Consider the following 26956-nt stretch of genomic DNA (forward strand, 5'->3'; position numbering starts at 1 on the left):
TACGAAATTAGGTGGCAACACTTTTACCATTCTAGGGTTATGTCCCTTTATAAACATAAAAATTGCTGAATTTTTTAGTTTGTCTCAACCAAATGTTGTAAAACTTATACACAACCGTTCTAGAGTTATGCGTGTTTACAAATAGAAAAATTGCTGAATTTTTAGTTTCTGTTCTCTACTTAAGTTAGCCTCAACCAAATGTTATGAGACTTACACACAATGCTTATTACCACAAAACTCAGATCAAGTTCAAATTTGGGTAGCGTCACTTTTACTGTTCTTCAGTTATGTCCCTTTATAACTATATGATATGCAAGCGGGGGCATCATCTGTGTCCACATGTGGACACTATCCACATTTATTTCAAACATTAAACATAATAATTCCAAGAGATGGAAAGACGCTATATTTTCAGCATAGCTTCAAGTTTTAACTGAAGATTGTTTAGGGGTGTATTTGGTTGCATATTAACCAAATATTTCATTAAGTAACACCTCAAACTGGGATCTATGATGAGTTTATCTTTACTTTTGCATACATTTGTAAATTTTAAAATAAAACATTTTGTCAGTTTAGTTAATTACACTTGAACAAGTTCTCAAAAAGACCATTTTGATTACAATGCAGATGAAAGCCCAATCAGTATTTATGAGTATTCAGTTTGCAATCACATACCTGTAACAACCCTTGAAAAATTTATAGCATAAAGTTAAAAGAATGGTTTTGAAGGATTATGTTATCTTGAATTAATTTTTTTTTACAGAGTTTGGACAAGAATTTAGAGCATGATGTTTATGATGAGTATCTAACACAAGCTGAAATTCAAGGAAATGTTAATAAAATTAACAGTAAGTCGTGAATTAGTTTGCATTATTTGAAATTTCTAAGCATATGCAAGATTTACAGAGAAAGATGAAAATCAATGTTTATTCTTGCAGTTTTATATTTATTAACAATTGCTAAAAAAAATAATTTGAATATTTACCTGTTTACGTACAAGAACTCTTATTACAAAGATTTTTTTTAAAGAACTTATTTTTTTATGTTAGTTGGTGGTCAAGTCTGTATCTCAGATACTATAATCAATAGGTCAACTAAATTTGGTGTTTAGAATGATTGTAGGGTGTACATGTCTGACTGGCAGGTTTCATCTGAACTTGACCTTTATTTCATGGTTCATTGAACAATGTTTAGTTTTTGTGATTTGGTCTATTTCTCAGGTACTCTTAAGCAATAGGGTCACTATATTTGGTATATGGAATGATTGTAAGGTGTACATGTCTCTCTGGCAAGTTTCGTATGACAATGACCTCATTTTCATGGTTCAACGGTCAGTGTTGATTTTTCATGGTTTCATCTGTTTATCAGATACATTAAGCAATAGGTCAACTATATTTGCCAAATGGAATGATTGTAAGGTGAACATGTCTGTCTGGCAGGGTTCATATGATCTTGACTTCAACTATGATTAAAGAATAAGCAGGAAAGACATTTCAGCGTATGCACTCTGTTCTACTCCTTCACAACCATAAAAGAAACCGATTATTTTTTTTGCAAATTGCTTGTTATATCCTCAGGATATTTTGAGAAATTTTTACCAAGGCGATACAGAGATTCTGTATGAGATGTATTCCCCCCTGCTGTATTTGATATAAGTGAAATGTATTTGTAACTGGCAAACCATAAGTGATAGAGACCTAGGGTCTTTTGATTTGAGGTCCTTGGTCCACCAAAAAGAAAATGAGTTCAAGGTCAAGGTCATGATCCAAATTTTGATTTTGGCTTATCACATCTGAGAAACCTTACATGATATGGACAAAATATTTTTACTAAACAGTTAGTTTCAACATGTCGTAACATATATAATTTGTTTATAAGGGGGCATTGACAGTTAATGGGAGTTTTCTCCCTTCTAATGTTTAAAATTTGCTGTATTGTGATATAGCTCATTAACCATATATAGAGGAGACTCAGGGATCTCCATGACCTGTTTTATGATGGTGCACCACCATCGTTGAATTATATCAGCAATCGTTAAATGATCCCTGCCATTATAAAATTATCTTCTGCAATCGTAAAATGATTGAAAAGTGTAGTCAAAATTTGCTTTTGTGTCGCTAGCCATTTCCATTTTTGTTAGCAATTAAAATCAATTGCATGTAATTACATAACTCCTAATGTATTATAATCCAAAGGGTCCTCCTGATTACTGTTTTAAAGCCCTGACTGATTTCCGGCTAATGATAGCTAATCATTTGTACGGGTTGTTCGAGACAGCTGACAAGAAGAGAACACTGGATCAAGAGAGATGATTAATTGCATTTTTTCATTACTTTTCAGCTAATGCTTATGAAAATTTAGATTAGAAAATAAAATTTAAATTCAATTACGAAGAAAAATGTTTAACAAGTTTAAAGGGGCACTAGCTATGAGATATATAAAAAATTCAATGTATGATTTTTTTTGTTCAATCATTAATGAAAGTGAAATAGTGAAATAATAATTCCCTTTTAGCAGCCAATATGGTTCAATTTTGTCAAATTAAGCTAAGAAACATTGATGATGAATTATTCACTTGCAATGAAATGTAGGAATGAAATATTTTCAATCACGACACACAGGATTTTGTCCTGTTTAGAGTTCCTCCATCATTAAATTTTCATCCATGGACATCACTGGAGACTTAGGGTCTTTTGATTTGAGGTCCTTTATTACCTTGAAATTTAGGTCAAGGTCTAAGCTAAATTTGTTATTCTAGATTTTGGCCTTTGCTATAAATTCATATTTATTCATGATGAAGCCATGGGGTATTGTATTCTGTAAGTAGACATATGACCTTGAAAAGGTCAGCTAGAAGTGAGTGCCCTAAACATTGTATTTTCGGAATCAATGTGAGATAAGCTATCCTACACCAGACAAACTATTTTAGCCAATTTTGTTTTTATCTTACTGTGGATTCATTATTATTCGTTTGTTTCCAATTTTCGTGGATTTCGTGGGTAAAGGTGAACTTATATGCAGATGTTGGCAAAACCACGAAATCAAATATCCACAGAAAAGCAGGTTTTCCTCAATCCACGAAAATTGGTACCCACGAAAATAAATGAATCCACAGTAAGTGGCCCAAGAACACAGTTATTTCGTAGTGCATTTCTTTTAGACAATAAAGTCAAATTAAAAAAATCGCACCTGCTCAATCTCAAAAAGATTTTTACAGTGTAGTGTACTACTATTGAGACAAATAATATCAAAATTATAGAAAAGTCTACCAGCTCTAACTCAAAATATTGACAATTCTATGTTAAGGGGGTTTAAAATTCAGTTTGACAGCTTCAGACGTACTAGTTTTTGACCTTTTTTAACTGGACCAAATCACTACTTAACATAAAGATTCAGCACCCAAATTTTTTTTAACATGTAACTTCATCCCCTTACTTAATATTTCATGCATAAAATATAAAGAAATAAATTTGGAAAGTGTATGAAAAAAATTTGCAAGTTATACACTGTCCACACTATGGAGTATGGACTATATTTGTAGACAACGAAAATTAAGGACGATAACTGTGTCCTCGGACCAAGTGAATTTGGATGGAAACCCTTCAATTGTTCTCTGAACAATTAGATTTTAATTTTGTAATTATGATTTTATCTTTTAGCTGTTGAGGCTTTAGTGAGAGTTGATGATGCTTTATCAAGAAAAGACAAAGATTTATTACTACAGCTGCTAAAGTCACATGATCTTGGTATTCATAACATCAAAGATGAAAATATAGACTTTTATATAGTACATCTGGATGAGGCCAGGGATAACAAAATGGTAAAGTATTAAAATAAACCACTTAATAATACAAATATATTATTATAGAAGCAATAAGAGACATCAAGAGCCAACAGATATGATAAAATAATAAAATATCAGCATGCAATTTTTGTTTATTTTAAGACTTTAACATAGCCATGAACTAGGTTCATGAGTACTCAAAACTCCCACTTTTATTTCAATCAATTTAGAACAAACTATGTCCAATTAAAATCAAACCAGACAAAAATCAGTTGGTGGGATTAAATCAGCATGACAGACCAATATAAAACTACACAAAAGCAACATTTTATATGACATAAGTAAGCTCAATTTTCTCATTCTGGATATGCATTAAATTTACCACTGGACATTAAATCGCCATCCATCCATCCATCCATCCATCCATCAATTTTACTAAAATCAAAGCCAAACACTTAATTTGTTGTAAATGAAATCTTGTTTTCATACACTCCAATATCTCATGGACTGATATACTATCATACAGCAACATCACAAATTGTGTCGAAACAATTATGTAAAGTTGACCTCTAAAAGTAATTATAAAATTAATTTTTCTAAAATATTTCACTTTCAATGCACGATTTCTTTTATAGATTATATACATTAAAGTTAATTTTAAAATTGAGGTGTATGTCTTAGTTTTATTGCTCCTGGGTGCTGATCAACTATTTTTAACAGTTATTGCCCCTTGAAAATAATAATTATATGGAAGTGCTTTCATGTACAGTTCTTACCAGTTATGATCCAACTTTATAGAAAGGTTTATATGAATAATTTTTTCTGTCAAGTTCTGAAGTCAGTCCTGATCAACTATATAAAGAGCTGTGCCCCTTGTGTACCTTATATCTAAAATTGCATTGTAAGCGCACTCATATGGACAATTCTTGACAGATTTTTATGAAATGTATACCAAAGGTTTATATCAGCAATGTCTGGAACAACTTCTAAAAATAGTGCTTATTAATTAAATTTTCAGGAGTTATGCACCTTGGAAATGATAAGTTTATGGAAAATTGCATTGTAGACACTCTCAAGCCTACATTTCTTTAAGATTATTAATATAAAAAGTTTTAAAGAACAAAAAAAAATATTTCTGTTAAGATATGTGCAGACAGGAGACATTGGAAAACAGTTCTTTTATTATATTTTAGGATTACTGTCTCATTCCCTACATCCCTTTTTACTCTACATTGTAGATAGGGTTTTCTAGGCACAAATGTATAGGAGGATTGTACACCAGATGATATATTTTTTTGGTCGTATATTTGTATCCTGTTGTCGTGGTCCGGTGTCGTCGTCGTCAGCGTCGTCCGAAGACAGATGGTTTCCGGATAATAACTTTAGTATAAGTAAATAGAAACCAATAAAATTTTAACACAAGGTTTATAACCACTGAAGGAAGGTTGGGATTGATTTTAGGGGTTATGGTCCCAACTGTGTAGGAATTAGGGGCCAAAAAAGGGGCCCAAATAAGCATTTTTGTAGGTTCCAGACAATAACTTGTGTTAAAGTGTATGAATCTCTCTGAAATTATACCACAAACTTCCATACAACAAAAGGATGGTTAGGATTGACTTTGGGGGGTTATGGCTCAAACCATTTAGTAATTAGGGGCAAAAAAAGGGGAAAAACAAGGGTTTTTCTGGGTAAAGGACAATTGAGACAATTTAAAAGCAGTGTAAGGGAGGTAATACAATTCAAATTAAAGAAGAATACTGTTTGAATACCTCCCTTACACTGCTTGTAAATTGTGTATTAAGAAATGATGATTGTCTTGAGGTGATTAGCTGTCAATTTATTTTTAGCAGTTACTATTAATTAATATTAATTTTAGCCATGACTATGTATGTCATTTTATATTTTTAAACTTTTATGATGTATTTAAATGGGTAATTTTGGTTGCAAACTGCATTAGAAATTTGAATTGAGATACTGACCATATCTTGAGGGAAAGATTTTTAGGGGGGAATAAGGGAAAGGGGGAGGTGAAAAAAATTGGAGGGGGGGGACAATTTTTCTCATTTCAGATTTCAGAAATTAAAAGAAAATTTCTTCAAATATTTTTTTGGGGGGGGGGGGGGGGGGGGGGGTTAATATTCAACAGCATAGTGTATGGCACAAAAGCAAAAAAACGGGGTAAAATAAAAATTTTTTGGTAGGGGGGGGGGGGGGTCAACAGCATAGTGTATTGCACAAAAGCAATAAATTGAATATAAATTCAAATCATATAACCAATTTGAAGTTCTTTGACTACAGTTATTCTGTGTCAGAAACCTATTATGTGTCAAAAATTTAGTTACAATCCAAATTCAGACCTGTATCAAGCGTGAATATTGTGTCCATTTTGGCCCAACTTTTCAGGGTTGGACATCTGCGGTCGTATCCAGCTGCGCTCAGCGAAGCAATTTATTCTTTATGTAATAGGGGTGAAGTAAATGCAATTCTGAGAAAACAATGTAGAATCTAATGATCTTTGATTTTAATAAACTTTGATGTCATCTTTGTTGTTCCTGGAATAACAATCAGCTTTAAACTTGAGCAAATATCATTTATTTAATATAACCACTTCAGTAAATAATCTTTATTAGTACAGAGGGTATTAAGTTTTATGGTTACATATATGTTTGTGTCGCCTGACAGCATCCACCTGGTGTCGACATATAAGCATGTCTTCGTTTGTCATCTTATCAGCCTTATCTGTGTCACATGTTTTTAATTTGCAACTCTTTCAAAACTGTTTGAGGGAATTGAATCAATACAGCCCAACTTGCACAGATTTTTTTTACACGACATGGAGTTATGCACCTGATATTTAAGTTATTGATCTGAGTGATTTTTATACGACCAGAAAAAATTTGCGTTCGTATAATTCTATCAAGTTGTTGTCTTCCGATGACATTTGGTTTTCAGACAATAACTTTAGTTTAAGAGTATGGATCTCTATGAAATCTAACCAAAAGGTTCAATACCACAAAAGGAAGGTTGGGATTGTTTTTGGGGGTGATGGTCCAAACCATTTAGCAAAAAGGGGCCCAAAATAAGCATTTTTCTAGTTTCTGGACAATAACTTGTGTATAAGTATTTTGATTGCTCTGAAATTGTACCACAAGGTTCAATACCACAAGTAGAAGGTTGGGATTCATTTTTGGTGGTAATTGCCCAAACCGTTCAGGAAAAAAGGGCCAAAACAAGCAATTTTCTATTTTTTAGACAATAACTTGTGTTTAAGTGTATGGATGTCTCTTCAATTGTACCACATTTTACAAAAAGAAAATTTCTTCATATAGTTTTTTTTTGAGGGGGGGATTTTTTTTTTTTGGGGGGGGGGGGGGGGGGTCACAATTTATTTTGCTAATTCTTTGCATATAGTCTGAAAACAGATTTACTAAGTATTGCGCAACAGCACAGTGTATTGCACAAAAGCAAGAAATCTTCAATTGAATATAAATTCAAATCATATAACCAATTTTAAGTTCTTTGACTACATTTATTCTGTGTCAGAAGCCTATAATGTGTCAAATATTTAATTACAATCCAAATTCAGACCTGTATCAACCTTGAATATTGTGTCCATTTTTGCCCCAACTGTTCAGGGTTGGACCTCTGCGGTCGTATCCAGCTGCGCTAGGCAAAGCAGTTTATTTGGTTTCAAATAGCATGAATTAGACATGGCCATTTTAGCTTATATCAGTTTGAAAAAAAAAAAAACGACAGAACTGCACATATTTTTCTTCAGGACATAAAAGATGTGCACCATCTATATTTTGATTGTTACCAAAACATTGACTTCCCCATTTCCGCATTTATCATTTGAAGACATCAGGTGACACATCTTCCATACATTTTCTTAAAAAAGAATGTGGTTAAATTGAAATTTGATATTTACTTTGCTTATTACCCTCAGTAAATAATATTGTTTTCAAAACTCATTAAATCCACTCATTTATCTTATTTTTATAATGATTTGAAAATTAAAATTTAATTAACAGAATAATAACACTGACAAAGATTCAGTTTTGGGAAAAGAAGAAATCCAGGAGGCAGTCAACCAAGGCAATCTGGATGCTGATGTTGAATATCAGAGTAAGTTTTTTGACTAAAATCAAAGCCATGTTCTAATTCGAATAGAACATGGGCTGCACATGATTGATGTCACAATTGAAATTGCAATGTTAGTTGTATTTTGAACAACACCGGAGATAAAAATGAACATTTGTGTTGGTGTTGCTAGCTAGGAAATTAAATAAAATCATTCTTAAAGTAAGTTTACATGTATCTGTTCATTTTTTATCGCAACACAGTTGATTTTCTTTATCATTTTGGCTTCATCAAATGAAAATGGCTGCTTTTCTAACGTTTGTCATAGGTCTGCTTTTCAAAGAACAAAAGTTCTAGAATTTTCTGTTAGAATCGAAAAAATTCTATCATGCCATGCTCTATTCTCATTTTAACATGGGTAGGCATTATATTTGTCAACATTTTACACCTTACACTCGGTATAAAGATATTGACAAATTTAATGCCTACCCATGTTAAAATGAGCACAGAGCATGGCATGAAAGAGTTATTTCTTAATTTTGGACTCTTTGTTTTCCCCAGGGTTGATACATTGAATTATATTGTTGGGGTATGCTTAGAACAACAATGCTTTTAGTTTTCTAAAAAAAAAAAGGTGAATTATGTGTGAGTTACTACTTTCATGGTAGAAAAAATCTGAACCAAATTATATTATTATACCCCACTCCTAGAGTGGGCCTTTATTGCAGTCACCTTGTTTATGTGTCCGTCTGTTCGTTCTTTCAACAAAAACTTCTGTCAATTTTTTATCAGGGACCACTGGACAGAATAACTTTATATTTGAACAAGCCAGTGTTAAGTTGTTACATGTGAGCATTTTTCAGATCTGTTAGTACCCTACCACAAGTTTCTGATTCTCTGGATTTTTCAATATTTTGAATGAAAAATATTTTCATCACACTTTTCTCAGGAACTGCTGAACAAAATGATTTCACATTTGGTCTGCAGCTTGACTATGATGAGCTGTAGTGTGCTGCTTTTGGGAACTGTCAGACACCAAATTCCTCTTTTCTGACACTTTGAATTACGAATAGGGGTAGCAGGTAGGCTAAGCACAACAATGCGTGCAATTTCTAATTGCTTCAGAACAATTTATTACAAAAAAAACTGAAAATAAAACTCATATTTTACAGGAGCTTTAGCAGTAACAAATATAAATCTAGCAATAGCAAATGATGAAGTAGATCATTTGGTGAAGGTTCTACAGAGCCCATCGTCTCAACTTCCTCCAGTATTTGATACAGCTGGTTCCTTATATATGGAAGAATTCAAAAATATGAAAGATGAAAAACAGGTAAAATAGAATGTTCAGTTGAATGATTTTATAGTGTAAAGCAATGACTCATTTCCTGCATTTAAGTCATACTTGATTCAAAGCTTTATACATCCAAAGGTAATTCAGATGGTTGATTAATATTTTGTAGGCAGATGCCTTCTGGTCGTAAGTTTCCTTTCTGCATATTTCTGTTGTCCTTTACTTCATTTTAATTGTTCAGTGACTGCTTGAAAAAAATAAAAATTATTGTGTTGCCTTGATGTTGGGTTCAGGTGGTGGTGGTAGCGGCAGTAACAATTTGTTAAAAAGTATGTGATTAGGTCAATTTAAAGGGGAACAACTAATTATAAATATATATTAAGAAAATTTGGTATGCAATTGTTTAAGCATTGGCAGATATCATTTCCATGGAGATAATTTGGCATGATAAAGTTTATGATTAGGTCAGTTTAAGGGAACAAATAATGGTAAGTCAATGATATTTGGTATGCAGATGTTTTAGCATTGGAATATCTTATTTCCTAATTGTTTATTTGACTGTAACTTCAGTCATTGTTCATTGACTATGAATATTTGCATATTTTTCATGTTAAAGTATTGCTATTTTAGTTTCAACATAGGCATTTTACTATATGTCAAAAGTTTATTTATAGCATGATTTTTGTTAGGCCTGACTAGAGACCAGCATTCCTTAGCTACACATAGGCATTACTTCCGTTGTCATTATTTGGACATCTGTGTTGTCAGAGTAATGCTCTATATAAATCTGTAACTCCTTGAAAACAAGTGGACAAAATTCAACCAAACTTGTTGCCATTTTGTCATGTCAGGGCCTTTTTAGAGCTGACTATAGGGTATAGGTTTTGCTTATTATTTATAAGCCTTATTGTGAGCTAAATTGCTAACATTCTTGTCATTTGGACTCTGGTGGGTATTTGTTTCATTGGCAATCATACAATATCTCTTTTTGTCCCCTGAATGACACTTAGAAATACCATGCTTTGTTTGTCTGTCCTATCTTGTTAACACTCTCACATGTACAATACTTGCCAGATTGTTATGAAATTTGTATCAAAGGATTATATCAGCTAGGTCTTAGACAAGTCCAAAAGTCAGTTCCAAACAACTATTTTTATGCCCCCGTCATGGCGGGGGGGGTAGGATTAAGTGTTATCCATGTCCGTCCGTCCCGAACGTCCCAAAATTTGGTTTCCTTCTCTAACTTTAGTTTGCCTCAACCAAATATTGTAAAACTTAAAAACAATGCTTATTACCACAAAACACAGATCAAGTTTGAAATTGGGTGGCGTCGCTTTTAACGTTCATGAGTTATGCCCCTTTATAAACATAAAAAATTGCTAAATCTGTCGTTTCCGTTCTCTAATTTTAGTTTGCCTCCACCAAATGTTATGAAACTTATACACAATGCTTATTACCACAAAACACAGATCAAGTTTGAAATTGGGTGACGTCACTTGTACCGTTCATGAGTTATGCCCCTTTATAAATGGAAAAATTTGCTAAATCTGTCGTTTCTGTTCTCTTACTTTAGTTTGCCTCAACCAAATGTTATGAAACTTATGCTTATAATCACAAAACAATCTTAATTACGTGAATCCTCGACCTGTATGTGGAAGTTGACGCATACATTTTTACAAGCGGGGGCATCTGTGGCCCATAGACACATTCTCCAATTATTTAAAGGAGTTTTGCCGTTTGGAAATATAGATTATAGGGAAAATTGCATTGTAAGTGTCTAAATGAAGGTCAAGTTCAATTTTCACGATTTTAGCTTTTATCGTTGTTGAGTTGTAGAACTTTAAGTAGCAAAAATTGATACTTAGAGCATTGTCTGTGCAATAACTTGAAAACACTTTGACAAAATCTTTTCAAATTTAGATATGTTGTTTCCTGTGACTAAATGAGAGTCAAGTTTGATTTTCATGATATTAGCTTTTATCATTGTTGAGTTGTAGACCTTTTAAGTAGCGAAAAGTGATACTTAGAGCCTTGTCTGTGCAATAACTTGAAAACAATTTGACAAAATCTTTTAAAATTTAGATATGCTATTTCCTGTGACTAAAATCTGACAGCCTCTTGTTTTTAGTATTTTGACAATAATACTGGTACCTTCCTACAGAAACTTCTTATATTTGGTAGGATTGACTGACATCATGTGTAGTTGACCAAGATTTGTTCAAGAATTAGAATTACTTATAAGAGATAATATTTTATGTTTCTGAAGTAAATCTTTGTAATATGTTTTTTCTACTTCATGCTCATCTTAGGTTTAACTCTCTATATTTTCATATCTTACAGGATGATTTAGATTATGATGAAATTTATGCTGCTGTAAAAGGTAAGAATGTTGTACTCTCCTTAAGAATTAATAACATCAAAGAATGTAACTATAGGTCACCTTGTCCTTGACATGCTGCCTCACAATAAAGTAAAGGTCTTAGAAAACATGAAATAAAAAAGTTCACAGAATGTTGGATGAATTTAATTACTTAAAGTCTTGATAATATTGAATTCTGTAGTCAAAATGTTTTATTCCTGTAATCTGATATATAAATGTTCTACGTCTGGTCTTGATATATTTTCAACAGTATGCTGATATTGGTGAGCATATATGACAAAGTTTTATCCACATGTAGATATCAACCAATACTATTCAGACAATTCTGGTATATTAAACAAGTGATAATAGATTGTTGTAGAAATTTTTGAAATAAGGAAAATAAAAAAAAAAAAAATCACTAACTGGAAAAAAAAAGAAGAAATTACTAAAAGTATACTTGTCTTACCTGGCTGGCATGTTTAAAGCCTTCCTAAGTAGGTCTACAATATTGCACCCTACTCTAGAAGTGGGGGCTTTATTGCAATCACATTATCCATCTGTTCACTGGTTTGTCTGTGTTCGTGCAACAAATATTTTTGTCAGATATTAGAATGACTTCATATTTGGTCAGCAGCTTCACAGAGTTGTGTAACATATGAGCCATTTTTTGACCTGTCAGATACCTTTTTCTGTATTCTGATAATTGAATTACGAATGGGGTATGCTTAGCATGACAATACATGCATTGTTGTTTTGTTATGCCCCCGCCGTAGTGGAGGGCGCATTAAGTTTTACCCTTGTCCGTCTGTACGTCCGTCTGTATGTCCCTAAATTGGTTTCTGTTCTCAAACTTAAGTTTGCCTCAACCAAATATTATGAAACTTATACACAATGCTTATTACCACAAAACACAGATCAAGGGTGAATTTTGGTGTCGTCACTTTTACCGTTCTAGAGTTATGCCACTTTACAAATGGAAATTTTTTCGTTTCCATTCTCTAACTTTAGTTTGCCTCCACCAAATGTTATGAATCTTATACACAATGCTTATTACCACAAAACACAGATCAAGTTTTTAAATTGGGTGACGTCACTTTTACCGTTCTAGAGTTATGCCCCTTTTCATTCTGTTCTCTAACTTAAGTTTGCCTCAACCAAGTGTTATGAAACTATACACAATGCTTATTACCACAAACTCAGATCAAGTATGAATTTGGGTAGTGTCACTTTTACTGTTCTTGAGTTATGTCCTTTTATAACGTTATATGCAAGCGGGGACATCATCTGTGCCCCATGGACACATTCCCTATTTATTTAAGTTTAATAAATCTAATAAACTAATTGTAATCAATATTTTACTGCATTTGTCCACCTGTACACAAATTTTATTGGTAGCTAAAATGAAGTAACATAATTATATTTATACATTGTTAACATAATTATATCTATACAGTAAAATATATTAAATACAATCAGACTGAAACACTTGAAATCTCACACATTCTGTTGCTATAGATATTATTTTGAATAAAAGAAATTCATGATGTTGATGATGGATGAAATAATATCTCATAACCTATTGATAAAAGGACAATAAAATGAAATTGAGAATGGAAATGGGGAATGTGTCAAAGAGACAACAACCCAACCAAAGAGCAGAAAACAGCCGAAGGTCATCAATGGGTCTTCGACACAGCGATAAAATCCCACACCCGGAGGCAGCCTTCAGCTGGCCTCTAAACTTTTATGTGTACAAGTTAGTGAAAATGGACGTCACACTAAACTCATAAATGAACCTAAATTTAAAAACCATATAAGACTAACAAAGTCCAGAGGCTCCTGACTTGGGACAGGCACAAAAATGCAGCAGAGTTAAACATGTTTTGTGAGATCTCAACCCTCCCCGTTTGCCTCTAGCAAATGTAGAATAAGCAAACACATGTACTTTTTATTTGCATTAACCATTATATTATGGTTGAAATAATTAATATTTGGATAATTAGTATAAAATTAGAAATCTGACCACGGCAAGAATATTTATAAAAAAAAAGGAATATGACAGAATATGTCTTTTAATATATAAGTGATTTGGCTTCTGTTAATTAGGTGATTTAAGATGATTGAACAAATACTAGATATTTAATGCAAAATGAAATGACCTGTGCTCCATTTGTAAATTGTTTATGTACAGCATGTACACTGTAAAAACTTTAAGTTTGTTTAGTGAGGATTAAATAAATCTTATGTCTTGTTGAACAATTTTAAAGGCATATTAACAGACTTAATTGGAAAAGGCAGTAAATTTTCTGTTTATTTTCCTGTTGTCTGAAATAAAAATAGTATTTTGAACATCAATGTGATTGCATCATTTCCTGTCTTATCTCTTATATTTATAATACTCCTTACTAAGGAGAACTTTGATGTGCACATAAGACATACTTATTATACCCCACGCAACGAGTTGCGGAGGGTATAATGTTTTTGACCCGTCCGTCTGTCCGTCCATCAGTCCTGTTTCTTGTCATCGCCACTCCTCTCAAACTACACAACAGAATTTCACGAAACCTTTTTAGATAATAAGGACATACTATGTAGTTGTGCATATCGACAGGAAATTACGATTTAATTTTTTTTCTAGGAGTTACGCCCCTTTGAACTTATTTACTTCAATGTACTACTGCAACAGTTTGTCATCTCAACTCCTCTGAAACCACACAACAAAATCTCATGAAACTTTGTAGATAATAAGGACATACTACGTAGATGTGCATATCGACAGGAAATTACGATTCAATTTTTTTTCCAGGAGTTACGCCCCATTGAACTTATTTGCCCAATATACTACTGCAACCTTTTGTCATTGCAACTCCTCTCAAACCAAACAATAGAATTTCATGAAACCTTTTCAGATAATAAGGACATACTACGTAGATGTGCATATCGACAGGAAATTATGATTCAATTTTTTTTCTAGGAGTTATGCCCCTTTGAACTTATTTACTTTAATGTACTACTGCAACAGTTTGTCATCTCAACGACTCTGAAACCACACAACAAATCTCATGAAACTTTGTAGATAATAAGGACATACTACGTAGATGTGCATATCGACAGGAAATTACGATTCAATTTTTTTTCCAGGAGTTACGCCCCATTGAACTTATTTGCCCAATATACTACTGCAACCTTTTGTCATTGCAACTCCTCTCAAACCAAACAATAGAATTTCATGAAACCTTTTCAGATAATAAGGACATACTACGTAGATGTGTATATCGACAGGAAATTACGATTCAATTTTTTTTCCAGGAGTTACGCCCCTTTGAACTTATTTGCTTCAATATACCTCTGCAACAGTTTGTCATCGCAACTCCTTTGAAACCACACAACAGAATTTCATGAAACTTTGTAGATAATAAGGACATTTAATACAAACAATATTGTCTTGTAGTTGTGCATGGTGTAAATTTTGTGTTGTGTAACAATTGTTGTCCAATAATGTAAACATACATTTTGAAGGTTTTTTATTGGTGGTGTTTTATCTGTAATTGTCTCCTGGTATGTAAATATGCATATAATTTTCTGTTTGTATGGTAATGAAACAAATTCTTATAGATCCAATGTTTTCTTATTTCTGATGTATTAAACTCTCTTAATAGCCAAACTCAAATATAAATCACAATCCACAAAGTCCCAAATGGTGAGTTTTAAGTCAAAAGTAAATTGTAACAAGTCAAAATTTTATAAACTCACCATCAGTGAAATTGAGCATTATGGATATAAACCAACTCCCTAATAATGAAATGTTAGCATAAGTAATAAAGGGGGTATCTGTGTGTAAACCAAAACATAGTCCCAATAAATCATACTGGCTCAAAGCAGACAAAACTTTCAAATGAATAATATTTATTAATACAATAAACTCAATAACAAAATATTTTGGCCCTTGAGAAACACTCAGCATAATTAAGAATTTAGGAGCTCCTGCCGAGCAAGTCAAATAGCAACCTGTAGTGTGAGGAAGAACCTGCCTGCCCGACAATACGCCAGCCGGGAATGTGAAGCGAGGGGTCTCCACGAAGGGGATGAGACTAGGCGTCTCATCTGCAGCCAGGGTGTGCAAGGTCTGCATGGGGGATAGCCCATGTGGTGCTATTACAAGTAGTAAGTAGCAGGGTCTATCAATCTGGCGCTGGAATAAATTTGATAAAATTTGTCCCCGAAATGCTTGGGGATGAATGAAATTTTAGAAATGACCAGTGATAAAATTCCATCAAGGAAAACAAGTTATAAAATAAAAAAAATATCACTGGTAAAAGCTGAGATGTTCCTCATGTCATGAACATTATTGAAGGTGTTTGGAAGGGGTTGGTGGGTGGTAAATTGAATTCTAGCACTGTAAAACTGTTAAGTTGAACTTAGTTTGACTGCTTTGAACCAAGAAACTGATTGCACAAGACCATGCATATGGCTTAACACACAGATTTTGGGTACATCAATCATCTAGTGGGTGGAGACTGAAACCACTGACCTTCAGTTTATATATACTAATTAGTGTGTAATTATTTTTATGAGACTGAAATTATTCTGCCTTTCATCACATACAGTGAATAATTGTAATATGTATCAGATTAAGAATAGATTAGTATGTCCCCTGGTGAGATTGCAGTGTAACTTCAAAGTGTCAAATGCCTGAGAAATTAATCTCAAGATGTAGCAAATGGTCTGTGTATGTTAATTAAATGTATCCAAGATGTCAGCATGTTTACTGGAAAGATTAATTATCAAAGTTGGCTGGAAATATTGTTTGAATAAACAATACTTATATTACATATAAGTAACCTATTTATACAAACAATATTGTCTTGTAGTTGTGCATGGTGTAAATTTTGTGTTGTGTAACAATTGTTGTCCAATAATGTAAACATACATTTTGAAGGTTTTTTATTGGTGGTGTTTTATCTGTAATTGTCTCCTGGTATGTAAATATGCATATAATTTTCTGTTTGTATGGTAATGAAACAAATCCTTATAGATCCAATGTTTTCTTATTTCTGATGTATTAAACTCTCTTGATAGCCAAACTCAAATATAAATCACAATCCACAAAGTCCCAAATGGTGAGTTTTAAGTCAAAAGTAAATTGTAACAAGTCAAAATTTTATAAACTCACCATCAGTGAAATTGAGCATTATGGATATAAACCAACTCCCTAATAATGAAATGTTAGCATAAGTAATAAAGGGGGTATCTGTGTGTAAACCAAAACATAGTCCCAATAAATCATACTGGCTCAAAGCAGACAAAACTTTCAAATGAATAATATTTATTAATACAATAAACTCAATAACAAAATATTTTGGCCCTTGAGAAACACTCAGCATAATTAAGAATTTAGGAGTTCCTGCCGAGCAAGTCAAATAGCAACCTGTAGTGTGAGGAAGAACCTGCCTGCCCGACAATACGCCAGCCGGGAATGTGAAGCGAGGGGTCTCCACGAAGGGGATGAGACTAGGCGTCTCATCTGCAGCCAGGGTGTGCAAGGTCTGCATGGGGGATAGCCCATGTGGTGCTATTACAAGTAGTAAGTAGCAGGGTCTATCAATCTGGCGCTGGAATAAATTTGATAAAATTTGTCCCCGAAATGCTTGGGGATGAATGAAATTTTAGAAATGACCAGTGATAAAATTCCATCAAGGTCCAAAAACTCAGATGGTTACAGATGAGTGCCCCCAAGGATTTTGGTTAATTATACCTTCAATAATGTCATGAGAGTAAAAAAAAAAAAAAAAAAAAAATATTAAAAATTAATGAAAAAGATAATATACATGTACACAACAAGACATACTATTCACAATATAGTGTAAATGAGATGCCATATAAAAAAAAAAAAATTATATTCAATATTCAAAGTTTCAAACATGATAATACTATAAAAATGATATTCAGTATTCAAAGTTCTAACATGAGAATGCTATATAAAGATATTCAGTAATTCAATGATGAGATTACTATAAAAATGATTATCAGTAATCCCGTGATGAGAATGCTATAAAAATAATTATCAGTAATTCAATGTTGAGAAAGCTATAAAAATAAGTATCAGTAATTCAATGATGAGAATGCTATAAAATGGTATTCAATATCAAAGTTTTTGAACTGAGAGCTACACTAGATTGATTGATATAAATTTTGAACATCATGACAGATGCATTCAGTATTGTAATTCAGAGAGCAAAAAACTGCCTGTATGGCAATATGCCAGTTTGGGAATGTGGAGCGAGGGGTCTCCACAAGAGGCTGAGACTTGGTGTCTCATCTGTAGCTGTTAGTGTGCTAGGTCTGTATAAGGATATCACATGTGCTAGTAGATTAGCCAAAGTCTATCATAACTGGTACTGAAATACAGGCAATGATAATGCTATAAAACTATATTTAGTATTCAAATATGATAATTTTTCGAAAAAAAATTTTGAAGAAATACCCACTGTTCAGTTATGCAGTTAATAAATAATTCTTTCGAATGCCTAAAGCTCTCATCATTGAATACATGTTAAATGCAGTTATATATTTAAAGATTTTTTCGATCTGTTTGTCTAAAGTTCAAAGTACACAGCTATAAAGAACTGTTAGATTCTGGGGTGGTATTGACTGTTTGTATGTACTGCTGTCTCCAATGTGAACTTGGGTGTGTAAATATAAAAAGTTTGAAATGCATTTATACTATATAAATATCTTTAACAAATTAAATTTCAACAGTAAAATCTCCACTGTGTATAGAGCAATAAAACCTATGTACATACTGTCTCTGCTATTGTAAAAAGTGGTAAAAAACACCTGTCTAAGACATAATACAATCTCTATAATATCTAAAAAGTAATAGGCAAACTATACAGTTCCTTGGTTCATGTGGCTTGCTATATTTTAAATGCAAAGAAGTCTATTTAAAAAGTGTATGCTGTCAGATTCTAAGGATTCAAGTATGCTTGAATTATCAACGTCCCAAGTAAGTTTACAATTTGGTTTGAAATCAAATACTTCTGGACTTGTTCGTCACTGATGAGGCTGTAGTGCTGCCTTGTAGTCAATATGCTAAACCGGGTATCCTCTGTTTGAATAGTTGGAGAAATAATGTCCACACAGATAACAAATCTGAACATACTCTTGGGTCCATGTCGAAATACAGAGGCTCTAGTATCAAAATATGGTAGTCATTTCTGTTATAATCCTATTACACATGAGAAATCCTGAACTTGATAAATGTGAGACTAGTTGCTTTGTAGATATACTATGTAGATGTGCATATCGACAGGAAATTATGATTCAATTTTTTTTTCTTATACAATTTTTTTTTCTTACAGTTATTTTATTTCTCCAGTGACAATGTGGGGAAGTGGGGTATGTGAGCGTGCTCACTAAGGTTCTTTAATTTTGTAACTTTTAAGGACAAAATAAATAATTGTCAATATACAATATTTGTATGTATTCACAAATAATTCAACTGTAAATAAAAGTATTTGTTAAGCAATTTAAGTTGTCTGTTCATTTATATAGACTGGTATATCAATACCAAAACATTGAAAATTCTGATGTTTTTATGCCCCCGCCGTAGCGGAGGGGGCATTAAGTTTAACCCTTGTCCGTCTGTACGTCCGTACTTAGGTACGTCCCAAAATTGGTTTCCATTCTCTAACTTTAGTTTGCCTCAACCAAATGTTATGAAACTTTTACACAATGCTTATTACCACAAAGCACAGATCAAGTTTGAATTTTGGTGGGGTCACTTTTACTGTTCTAGAACTATGCCCCTTTATGAATTGGAAAAATTGCTGAATTTTTTGTTTCTGTTAGTTTAACTCTAGTTTGCCTCAACCAAATGTTATGAAACTTATACACAATGCTAATTATCACAAAACACAGATCATGTTTGAATTTTGGTGGCATCACTTTTGCTGTTCCAGAGTTATGACCCTCTACAAATGGAAAAATTGCTGAATTTTTTTGTTTCTGTTCTCTTTCTTTAGTTTGCCTCAACCAAATGTTATGAAACATATACACAATGCTTATTACCACAAAACTCAGATCAAGTACAAATTTGGGTAGCCTCACTTTTACAGTTCTTGAGTTATATCCCTTTATAACATTATATGCAAGCGGGGGCATCATCTGTGTCCCATGGACACATTCCACATTTAATTTTTTTTTTTTTTCACCATCATTAACTTACTATGTGTCTATTTGAAGGGATTTATCAGAATTGGTATTTTTGGCATTCATTTTACTTTGCACAAGTGCCCTAAAAATCTGAATGATTGCGCAAAAGTGCCCTTTGGGTCAAATAGCACCCTTCTGCCCTGAGATTCAAGCTGTAACACTGATAACAAAGTGGTATTCGAATAGGACACAATAAAAGAAACTGTGATGTTGCACTTGGTTCTTTAATGTAATAATCTTTTTGTCAGATTTAATGCTAGATAAAAACAAAATTCAAAAAAGAGTACATTATAGGCTCCAAAGTCAGCACATTTTGGATATATTGTCAAAATATTATGATTTTGTGCATTATTAGGACAAAGGAGTTGCGGCATTCATGTAAGCATGCTAAACCGTGTGATCATTTGTGTGATGCATTTCCAGAATCATCCACTTCCTGTTTACCCAATACTTGTATATTTTTTCCACACATTTTTCTCAGAAACTACAAATCATGGCTTTCTAAAATTTGTGATCATGCCTAATATGACTGCAGTGCTTTACCATTTGATGTGTTTTCATATGATGAAGACATAATCTTTCAATCAGTTTAATTGAGGTCTGGAGCTGGCATGTCAGTAACTGCTAGTAGTCTGTTGTTATTTATGTATTATTGTCATTTGGTTTATTTTCTTTTGTTTCCTTTTCTGACATCGGACTCGGACTTCTCTTAAACTGAGTTTTACTGTGCGTACTGTTGTACGTTTGTTTTTTCTACATTGGCTAGAGGTATAGGGGGAGGGTTGAGATCTCAAAAAACATGTTTAACCCTGCCGCATTTTTGCGCCTGTCCCAAGTCAGGAGCCTCTGGCCTTTGTTAGTCTTGTATCACTTTTAATTTTAGTTTCTTGTGTATAATTTGGAGTTTAGTATAACGTCCATTATCACTGAACTAATATACATATTTGTTTAGGGGTCAGCTGAAGGATGCCTCCGGTTGCAGGAGTTTCTCGCTGCATAGAAGACCCATTGGTGGCCTTCGGCTGTTGTCTGCTCTATGGTCGGGTTGTTGTCTCTTTGACACATTCCCAATTTCCATTCTCAATTTTATTTCACATTTTTTACTCATAAACTTCCTAATACAATAAGTCAGGGTATCATTTGTGATCAATAGCTCACAGTTTAACTTGTTTTCTTTAATTAGTTTTTACCAATTGATATTAAAAAGGGGATTTGACAATGAAATTTAATGTAATACTTTCTGTTGGATGTTATTCAGGCAACAATCAAATCAAACAGTCTGTCTAAGTTTCGTACATTTTCAGTATTGTCAGCAGTAGCAGCCATCAATCAGGCTTTAGATGTAGGTGACCCAGAAAGGACATTTAAAGCCTTGTGTAATGGGGATGCCTGTGTTCCTGATCTGGATGAAAACAATATGGAAAAATACCAAAAACAATTATTGTCTCAGAAGGCAGCTAAATCTGAGGTTAGTTCTAAATAAGATTGTGTTACTAGCACATAATAATAAATGTCCAATAATTTTAGATGGTATGTTGTCTTTTAAGTCATGGTTACCAAGTTGATTGAAAAATTGTAATATAATTTATGAAGTGAAATATAAACAAATTTAGTATCATTATTATTAGATTTGGTACAAAAATGAAATGAAGTGCAAAGAAATTCTTGAACTGCTCCTCAAAATGATATACTTGGAAGTATGCTGGTGACATTTATTCTGTTACTTTTGAACGATTTGCCAAATTCATCTGTCCATTGTGAATCCTAATGGAAATATGTAGGATCATATTCTTGAGAACTTCTATACCTAATGTTGCTTTTAAATTCTATGTTTTTGTTAGCTTAGTGAGATCAGTATTTTCTTGGGGATATCTTTGTATAAAGTTGCATTACTATCAGTTCATATCAGTTTGTCGCCTATATCTAGGCCCTACCACCTAGGTCATTGTTCAACAACTTTGAATTAATTATTATACTTATTTCTTTTAAGTCTGCTTTCAGAAGAAAAATACAATGGAGCTGGTTTGTTTGCTTCATACTGTTACGGTTTAGGGGATAGGATGTAGGTTTGAACATGACTTTTTCGGGCTACTCAGTAATCACTCACTTCTACTTTCACGTTCGTCGTTTACTATTAGCCAACACGTATAAAAAGACATTTGTTGAACATTACATATACTTTTATTGTTACTGTATGTAAATATTGTTAGTAAGGTCTCTGGGAATAATAATATAGAGTTCATCTTCATTGTTTGACAAGGGGGGTCCCATGACTGAATGACGGCTCCCACCTTCTGTTTACCCTTATTTCACACGTTCCCGCTTTTTTACCTTTCTATTTTATTTGCGTAAGGCTTGAATATTGTAACCGGGGCCCTTACATGCTGAGAGTAAGCTTAGATAAGTCCCATTTATCCATTTTCCGACTTGACAGAATGTCAACATTTGCAATCGCCGCCATTTGCATCACTAGGTTTCTTGACGTCAGTGACCTAATGACCTGAGATCAGCATCCAATCAGCATAACGTAATTTGCCCACAATCACCATAGTGGCACGAAACTCTAGTGGGACAGATGTATAAAAACGAGTGCATACCAGTCTTTAGGGAGACTGCGGCCCGCTACCAGGGCGTTCACTCCTGATACCAAGGAAATTACCAGAGCAAAGCAAATACGCCGCAGTCGATGCAACTCATAAAATACATGAACCTTTGATAGTGTATGCATCCCCATTGTACAAATGGACCTAACCATGATTGACCTAGATGTTTTACTACATTTACTACGATGTTGACAAACGTTTAATGTACCAAAAAGGGGGGGGTCTCTGTATATTTTATAACTTAAGTGCTCTGGTGGGTTTTTATGTGATTTATACTTGTAAGAGTATTAGATATTTTGTATTTATAATAAATTGTAAAGCTTAAGTCAATCTTGTTATCTGTTGTACATGTAATAAATAAGTCAATGTTAAATGAGTTTCTGAGCTACCACATTTAAACCAGTGCCTTAGCTGTTTTGCCTGCTACGCTACCTCTGACTTGACCATTTTGCCAGCTATGCTACCAGTAATTACTTAGTTTGTAACTCGACACCAGGGTTGACAGACAGTAGAATTTACCAATAACATACTCACCATGGTGTTAACCTGAATAAATACCTTTTACTTATGGGACACACCCACCAGTCCCGTAACAATACCATTCCATTCTAACTTTGACCTTTCATCACCTCTTCTGGCATAGAAGACACTCAATATGATGTAATGCTTACAGTTATATTATATTTAATTGAGCAAGCGATTGGTAGATAATTAATATGTCTCAAAATGCTGGATTAAGTTTAAGTTCAATATTCAATAACTGTGGTAAAGACATTTGTGTAAAAAATTATGAAATAAGAAACAAAATTTATATTGTTTATTATACTCTGTGACTAGATTTAGTTCCTATTGAGCAAATTATTTACTCCCTGAATAATATGAATTGCTGTGTTTCAAAGTAGGATCCACAGAAATATAGTAGATAAAAAAATTCTAAACCATTAACATTAAAGATAAATACAATGTCATTTTTTCATTACAGGCATCATGTGAGTTGCTGACCCATTATGAAATCTGTACCTGTATTGAAGAAATCAATCAACAAGTAACAGAGGAACATGAGCGTAAGTTTACTTGACCCTGACCATGAAGTGGATTGGGGATATAATGAAGTGCTGACGTCTGTCCCATAAGTAGGTCATTTTAAGATCTCTAAAACCTACAAATTATAAGCTTTCTCAAATCTACAGTTTTCAATGATTCTAAGTAACTATTTTGTCAAAGGTTAAAATCAACAATATTTTGGATTTGAATCAGGTTCAGTTGATTATTTTTTTGAAAGATAAAAGACCAGATGGAGCCTTAATTGGAATGTTCAACCTACTTGAATGCTTAACATAAGGAATGAATTACTAATTAACCCTTTTACTGATAGCCGCCCCAACAGAAGCTACTCAGAGAGGATGGCTTCCCTGGCTATTGTGACACAAGTGGGAGAACTTCATATTAGATATCAATAAAAACTTGTCTATAGTTATTTATGTCTTTATTTTATTCACTTACACCATGGACACAGTTTTATTTACTTTTTATTAAATTTTGTGTTGGAAAAAAATCAAATCTGCTAATTTTCAGCATTGAAATACATTAAATTCAAGAAATTCCTCTTTTGGACCCAAAATCATAAATTTTTAACCCAAAACGGCAAAAGTTTGAACATTTTTACAAGGTTGTACAAATTTCTTACACTAAAAGATGTCCATTCCAAGTTTTTAGCTCACCTGGCCCAAAGGGCCAAGTGAGCTTTTCTTATCACTTGGCGTCCGTCATCGTCATCGTCCGTCGTCGTTAACTTTTACAAAAATCTTCTCCTCTAAAACTACTGGGCCAAATTTGACCAAACTTGGCCACAATCATCATTGGGGTATCTAGTTTAAAAAATGTGTCTGGTGACCCGGCCAACCAACCAAGATGGCCGCCATGGCTAAAAATAGAACATAGGGGAAAAATGTAGATTTTGGCTTATATCTCTGAAACCAAAGCATTTAGAGCAAATCTGACATGGGTAAAATTGTTTATCAGGTCAAGATCTATCTGCCCTGAAATTTTCAGATGAATCTGACAACCCATTGTTGGGTTGCTGCCCCTGAATTGGTAATTTTAAGGAAATTTTGCCGTTTTTGCTTATTATCTTGAATATTATTATAGATAGAGATAAACTGTAAACAGCAATAATGTTCAGCAAAGTAAGATCTACAAATAAGTCAACATGACCAAAATGGTCAGTTGACCCCTTAAGGAGTTATTGCCCTTTATAGTCAATTTTTAACCATTTTTCGTAAATTTTTGTAATCTTTTACAAAAATCTTCTCCTCTGAAACTACTAAGACAAATTTAACCAAACTTGTCCACAATCATCATTAGGGTATCTAGTTTAAAAAATGTGTCCGATGACCCCACCCCCAACCAAGATGGCTGACATAGCTAAAAAACAGTACATAGGGTAAAATGCAGTTTGTGGCTCATATCTCTGAAACCAAAGCATTTAGAGCAAATCTGATGAGGATAAAATTGTTCATTAGGTCAAGATCTATCTGCCCTGAAATTTTCAGACCAATCAGGCAACACATTGTTGGGTTGCTGCCCCTGAATTGGTAATTTTAAGAAAATTTTGCAGCTTTTGGTTATTATCTTGAATATTATTATAGATAGAGATAAACTGTAAACAGCAATAATGTACAGCAAAGTTAGATCTACAAATAAGGCAACATGACCAAAATTGTCAATTGACCCCTTAAGGAGTTATTGCCCTTTATAGTAAATTTTTTACAATTTTCATAAATTTTGTAAATTTTTGTAAATTTTTACAAAATATTTTCCACTGTAACTACCGGGCCAAGTTCATTATAGATAGAGATAATAGTAAGGAGCAAGAATGTTCAGTAAAGTAAGATCTACAAACACATCACCATCACCAAAACACAATTTTGTCATGAATCCATCTGTATCCTTTGTTTAATATGCACATAGACCAGGGTGAGCGACACAGGCTCTTTAGAGCCTCTAGTTTTGTACATAAAACAGCATTTTATGTCAAAATAGGATACTAGTCTGGCTTCAATTCTTCCAAATTCTTTCCAAAAAAATGTTCCCTTATTTCAAATTCCAGTAAAATCCGTAAATTTCAGTTGATTTTGACACAGTTTTCAACACAGAAGCACCATGTTTACACTTTCATCCGGGCAATAAACAAAGAAAGATAACTTGTGTTTGCAATGTTTTTCAACAGGGAAATTTAAAAGAGGTATGCTGATCCCGGTAAACCGAGACTCATCGTCAGCTGTCAGCGAAAGGGTTAACTTCAGTCTAAAATAATAATAAAGCAAACACTTTATTTCACCACTCAATAGACAATTTCATGACCTCATTAATGAATACACAAATGTATAAATGTATATGTTAGATGTTTGATATGTATAACTTGTATATTTAATAACTTACACATTAATTTTGATCTACATAACATAAAATGATTATGTTAATTGGTCCCATGTCATACAAGGATATTTGATGAACTTTTATTATTAGAAGAATTTTAATATGGTAGTTTCTTCTGTCTCTAAAGATGAAAACGTAAAACATGTAACAGGAAGAATTATTTGATTAAAATATGAATTTGCAATTTAAACAAATTTGTTCTGCAAATATTAAAGGACGAACTATCATTGAATCACATTATGCTCATTTTATCCACTAAAAAATACATTTCTTTTTAAAGAGCTGCAGTTAATGTAACTGTCTGCAATAGTACTATAGCAAGGTTTTTTTGTCCATAACAGACATACCTAAATATGATTTGAAATTATTCAAGCTTCTCTTCCAATCTTTCCATGAGTGAATTTGATCACTTTGATTTGAGGAGGTACATGCCCTTTGAAATGTTAACAATATGGAAACTGCCAACATTTCTCATTGAAGTTTAATGCAATTTTTGTCAAAAGTTAACATCAGCAATATGACCCAAGAACACAGTAATTTCGTAGTGCATTTCTTTTAGACAACAAATTCAAATTAAAAAATTTGCACCTGTACAATCGCAAAAAGATTTTTACAGTGTAGTGTACTGCTTTTAGGACAAATTATATCAAAATTATAGAAACGTCTGCCAGCTCTTAATCAGAATATGGACAATTCTATGTTTACGGGGTCTACAATTCAGCTTGACGCTTCAGACATACCATTTTTTTTACCTTTTTCAACTGGACCAAATAACTACTTTACCTAACTATTCATCACTCAATTTTTATACGACCGCAAAAATTTTTGCGTTCGTATATTGGTATGACGTTGGTGTCGTCGTCGTTGTCATTGTCGTCCTGCGTCGTTTGAAGACACATTGGTTTTCTCACTCTAACTTTAGTTTAAGTGAATGGATCTCTATGAAATTTTACCATAAGGTTCAATACCACAAAAGGAAGGTTGGGATTGATTTTGGGGGTTATGGTACCAACAGTTAAGGAATTAAGGGCCGAAAAGGGGCCAAAAATAAGCATTTTTGTAACTTCCAGGCATAACTTGTGTGTTAGTGTATGGATCTCTCTGACATTGTACCACAAGGTTCCATATCATAAAGGGAATGCTGGGATTGATTTTGGGGGTAATTGCCTCAAAATATTAGG

At 33.2% G+C, this 26956-nt stretch overlaps 2 protein-coding genes across 2 annotated transcripts in view; one reads left to right on the top strand and one right to left on the bottom strand.

Annotated features, from left to right (window-relative positions):
• Positions 1 to 26956, bottom strand: part of LOC127733162 (uncharacterized) — a 593316-nt gene that overhangs the window by 539413 nt on the left and 26947 nt on the right. The gene's annotated exons all lie outside the window — the stretch shown is intronic.
• LOC127733112 (ras GTPase-activating-like protein IQGAP1) overlaps positions 1 to 26956 on the top strand; it is a 231346-nt gene that overhangs the window by 54161 nt on the left and 150229 nt on the right. The window contains exons 10-16 of the mRNA XM_052242397.1: positions 764 to 848; positions 3660 to 3820; positions 7816 to 7909; positions 9037 to 9197; positions 11499 to 11538; positions 21039 to 21202; positions 23320 to 23401. Coding sequence (XP_052098357.1) covers positions 764 to 848; positions 3660 to 3820; positions 7816 to 7909; positions 9037 to 9197; positions 11499 to 11538; positions 21039 to 21202; positions 23320 to 23401 — 787 coding nt within the window. The remainder of the gene's footprint in view (positions 1 to 763; positions 849 to 3659; positions 3821 to 7815; positions 7910 to 9036; positions 9198 to 11498; positions 11539 to 21038; positions 21203 to 23319; positions 23402 to 26956) is intronic.

This window comes from Mytilus californianus, unplaced genomic scaffold (assembly GCF_021869535.1).
Source record: "Mytilus californianus isolate M0D057914Y unplaced genomic scaffold, xbMytCali1.0.p SCAF_3, whole genome shotgun sequence".
Classification (NCBI taxonomy): domain Eukaryota; kingdom Metazoa; phylum Mollusca; class Bivalvia; order Mytilida; family Mytilidae; genus Mytilus; species Mytilus californianus.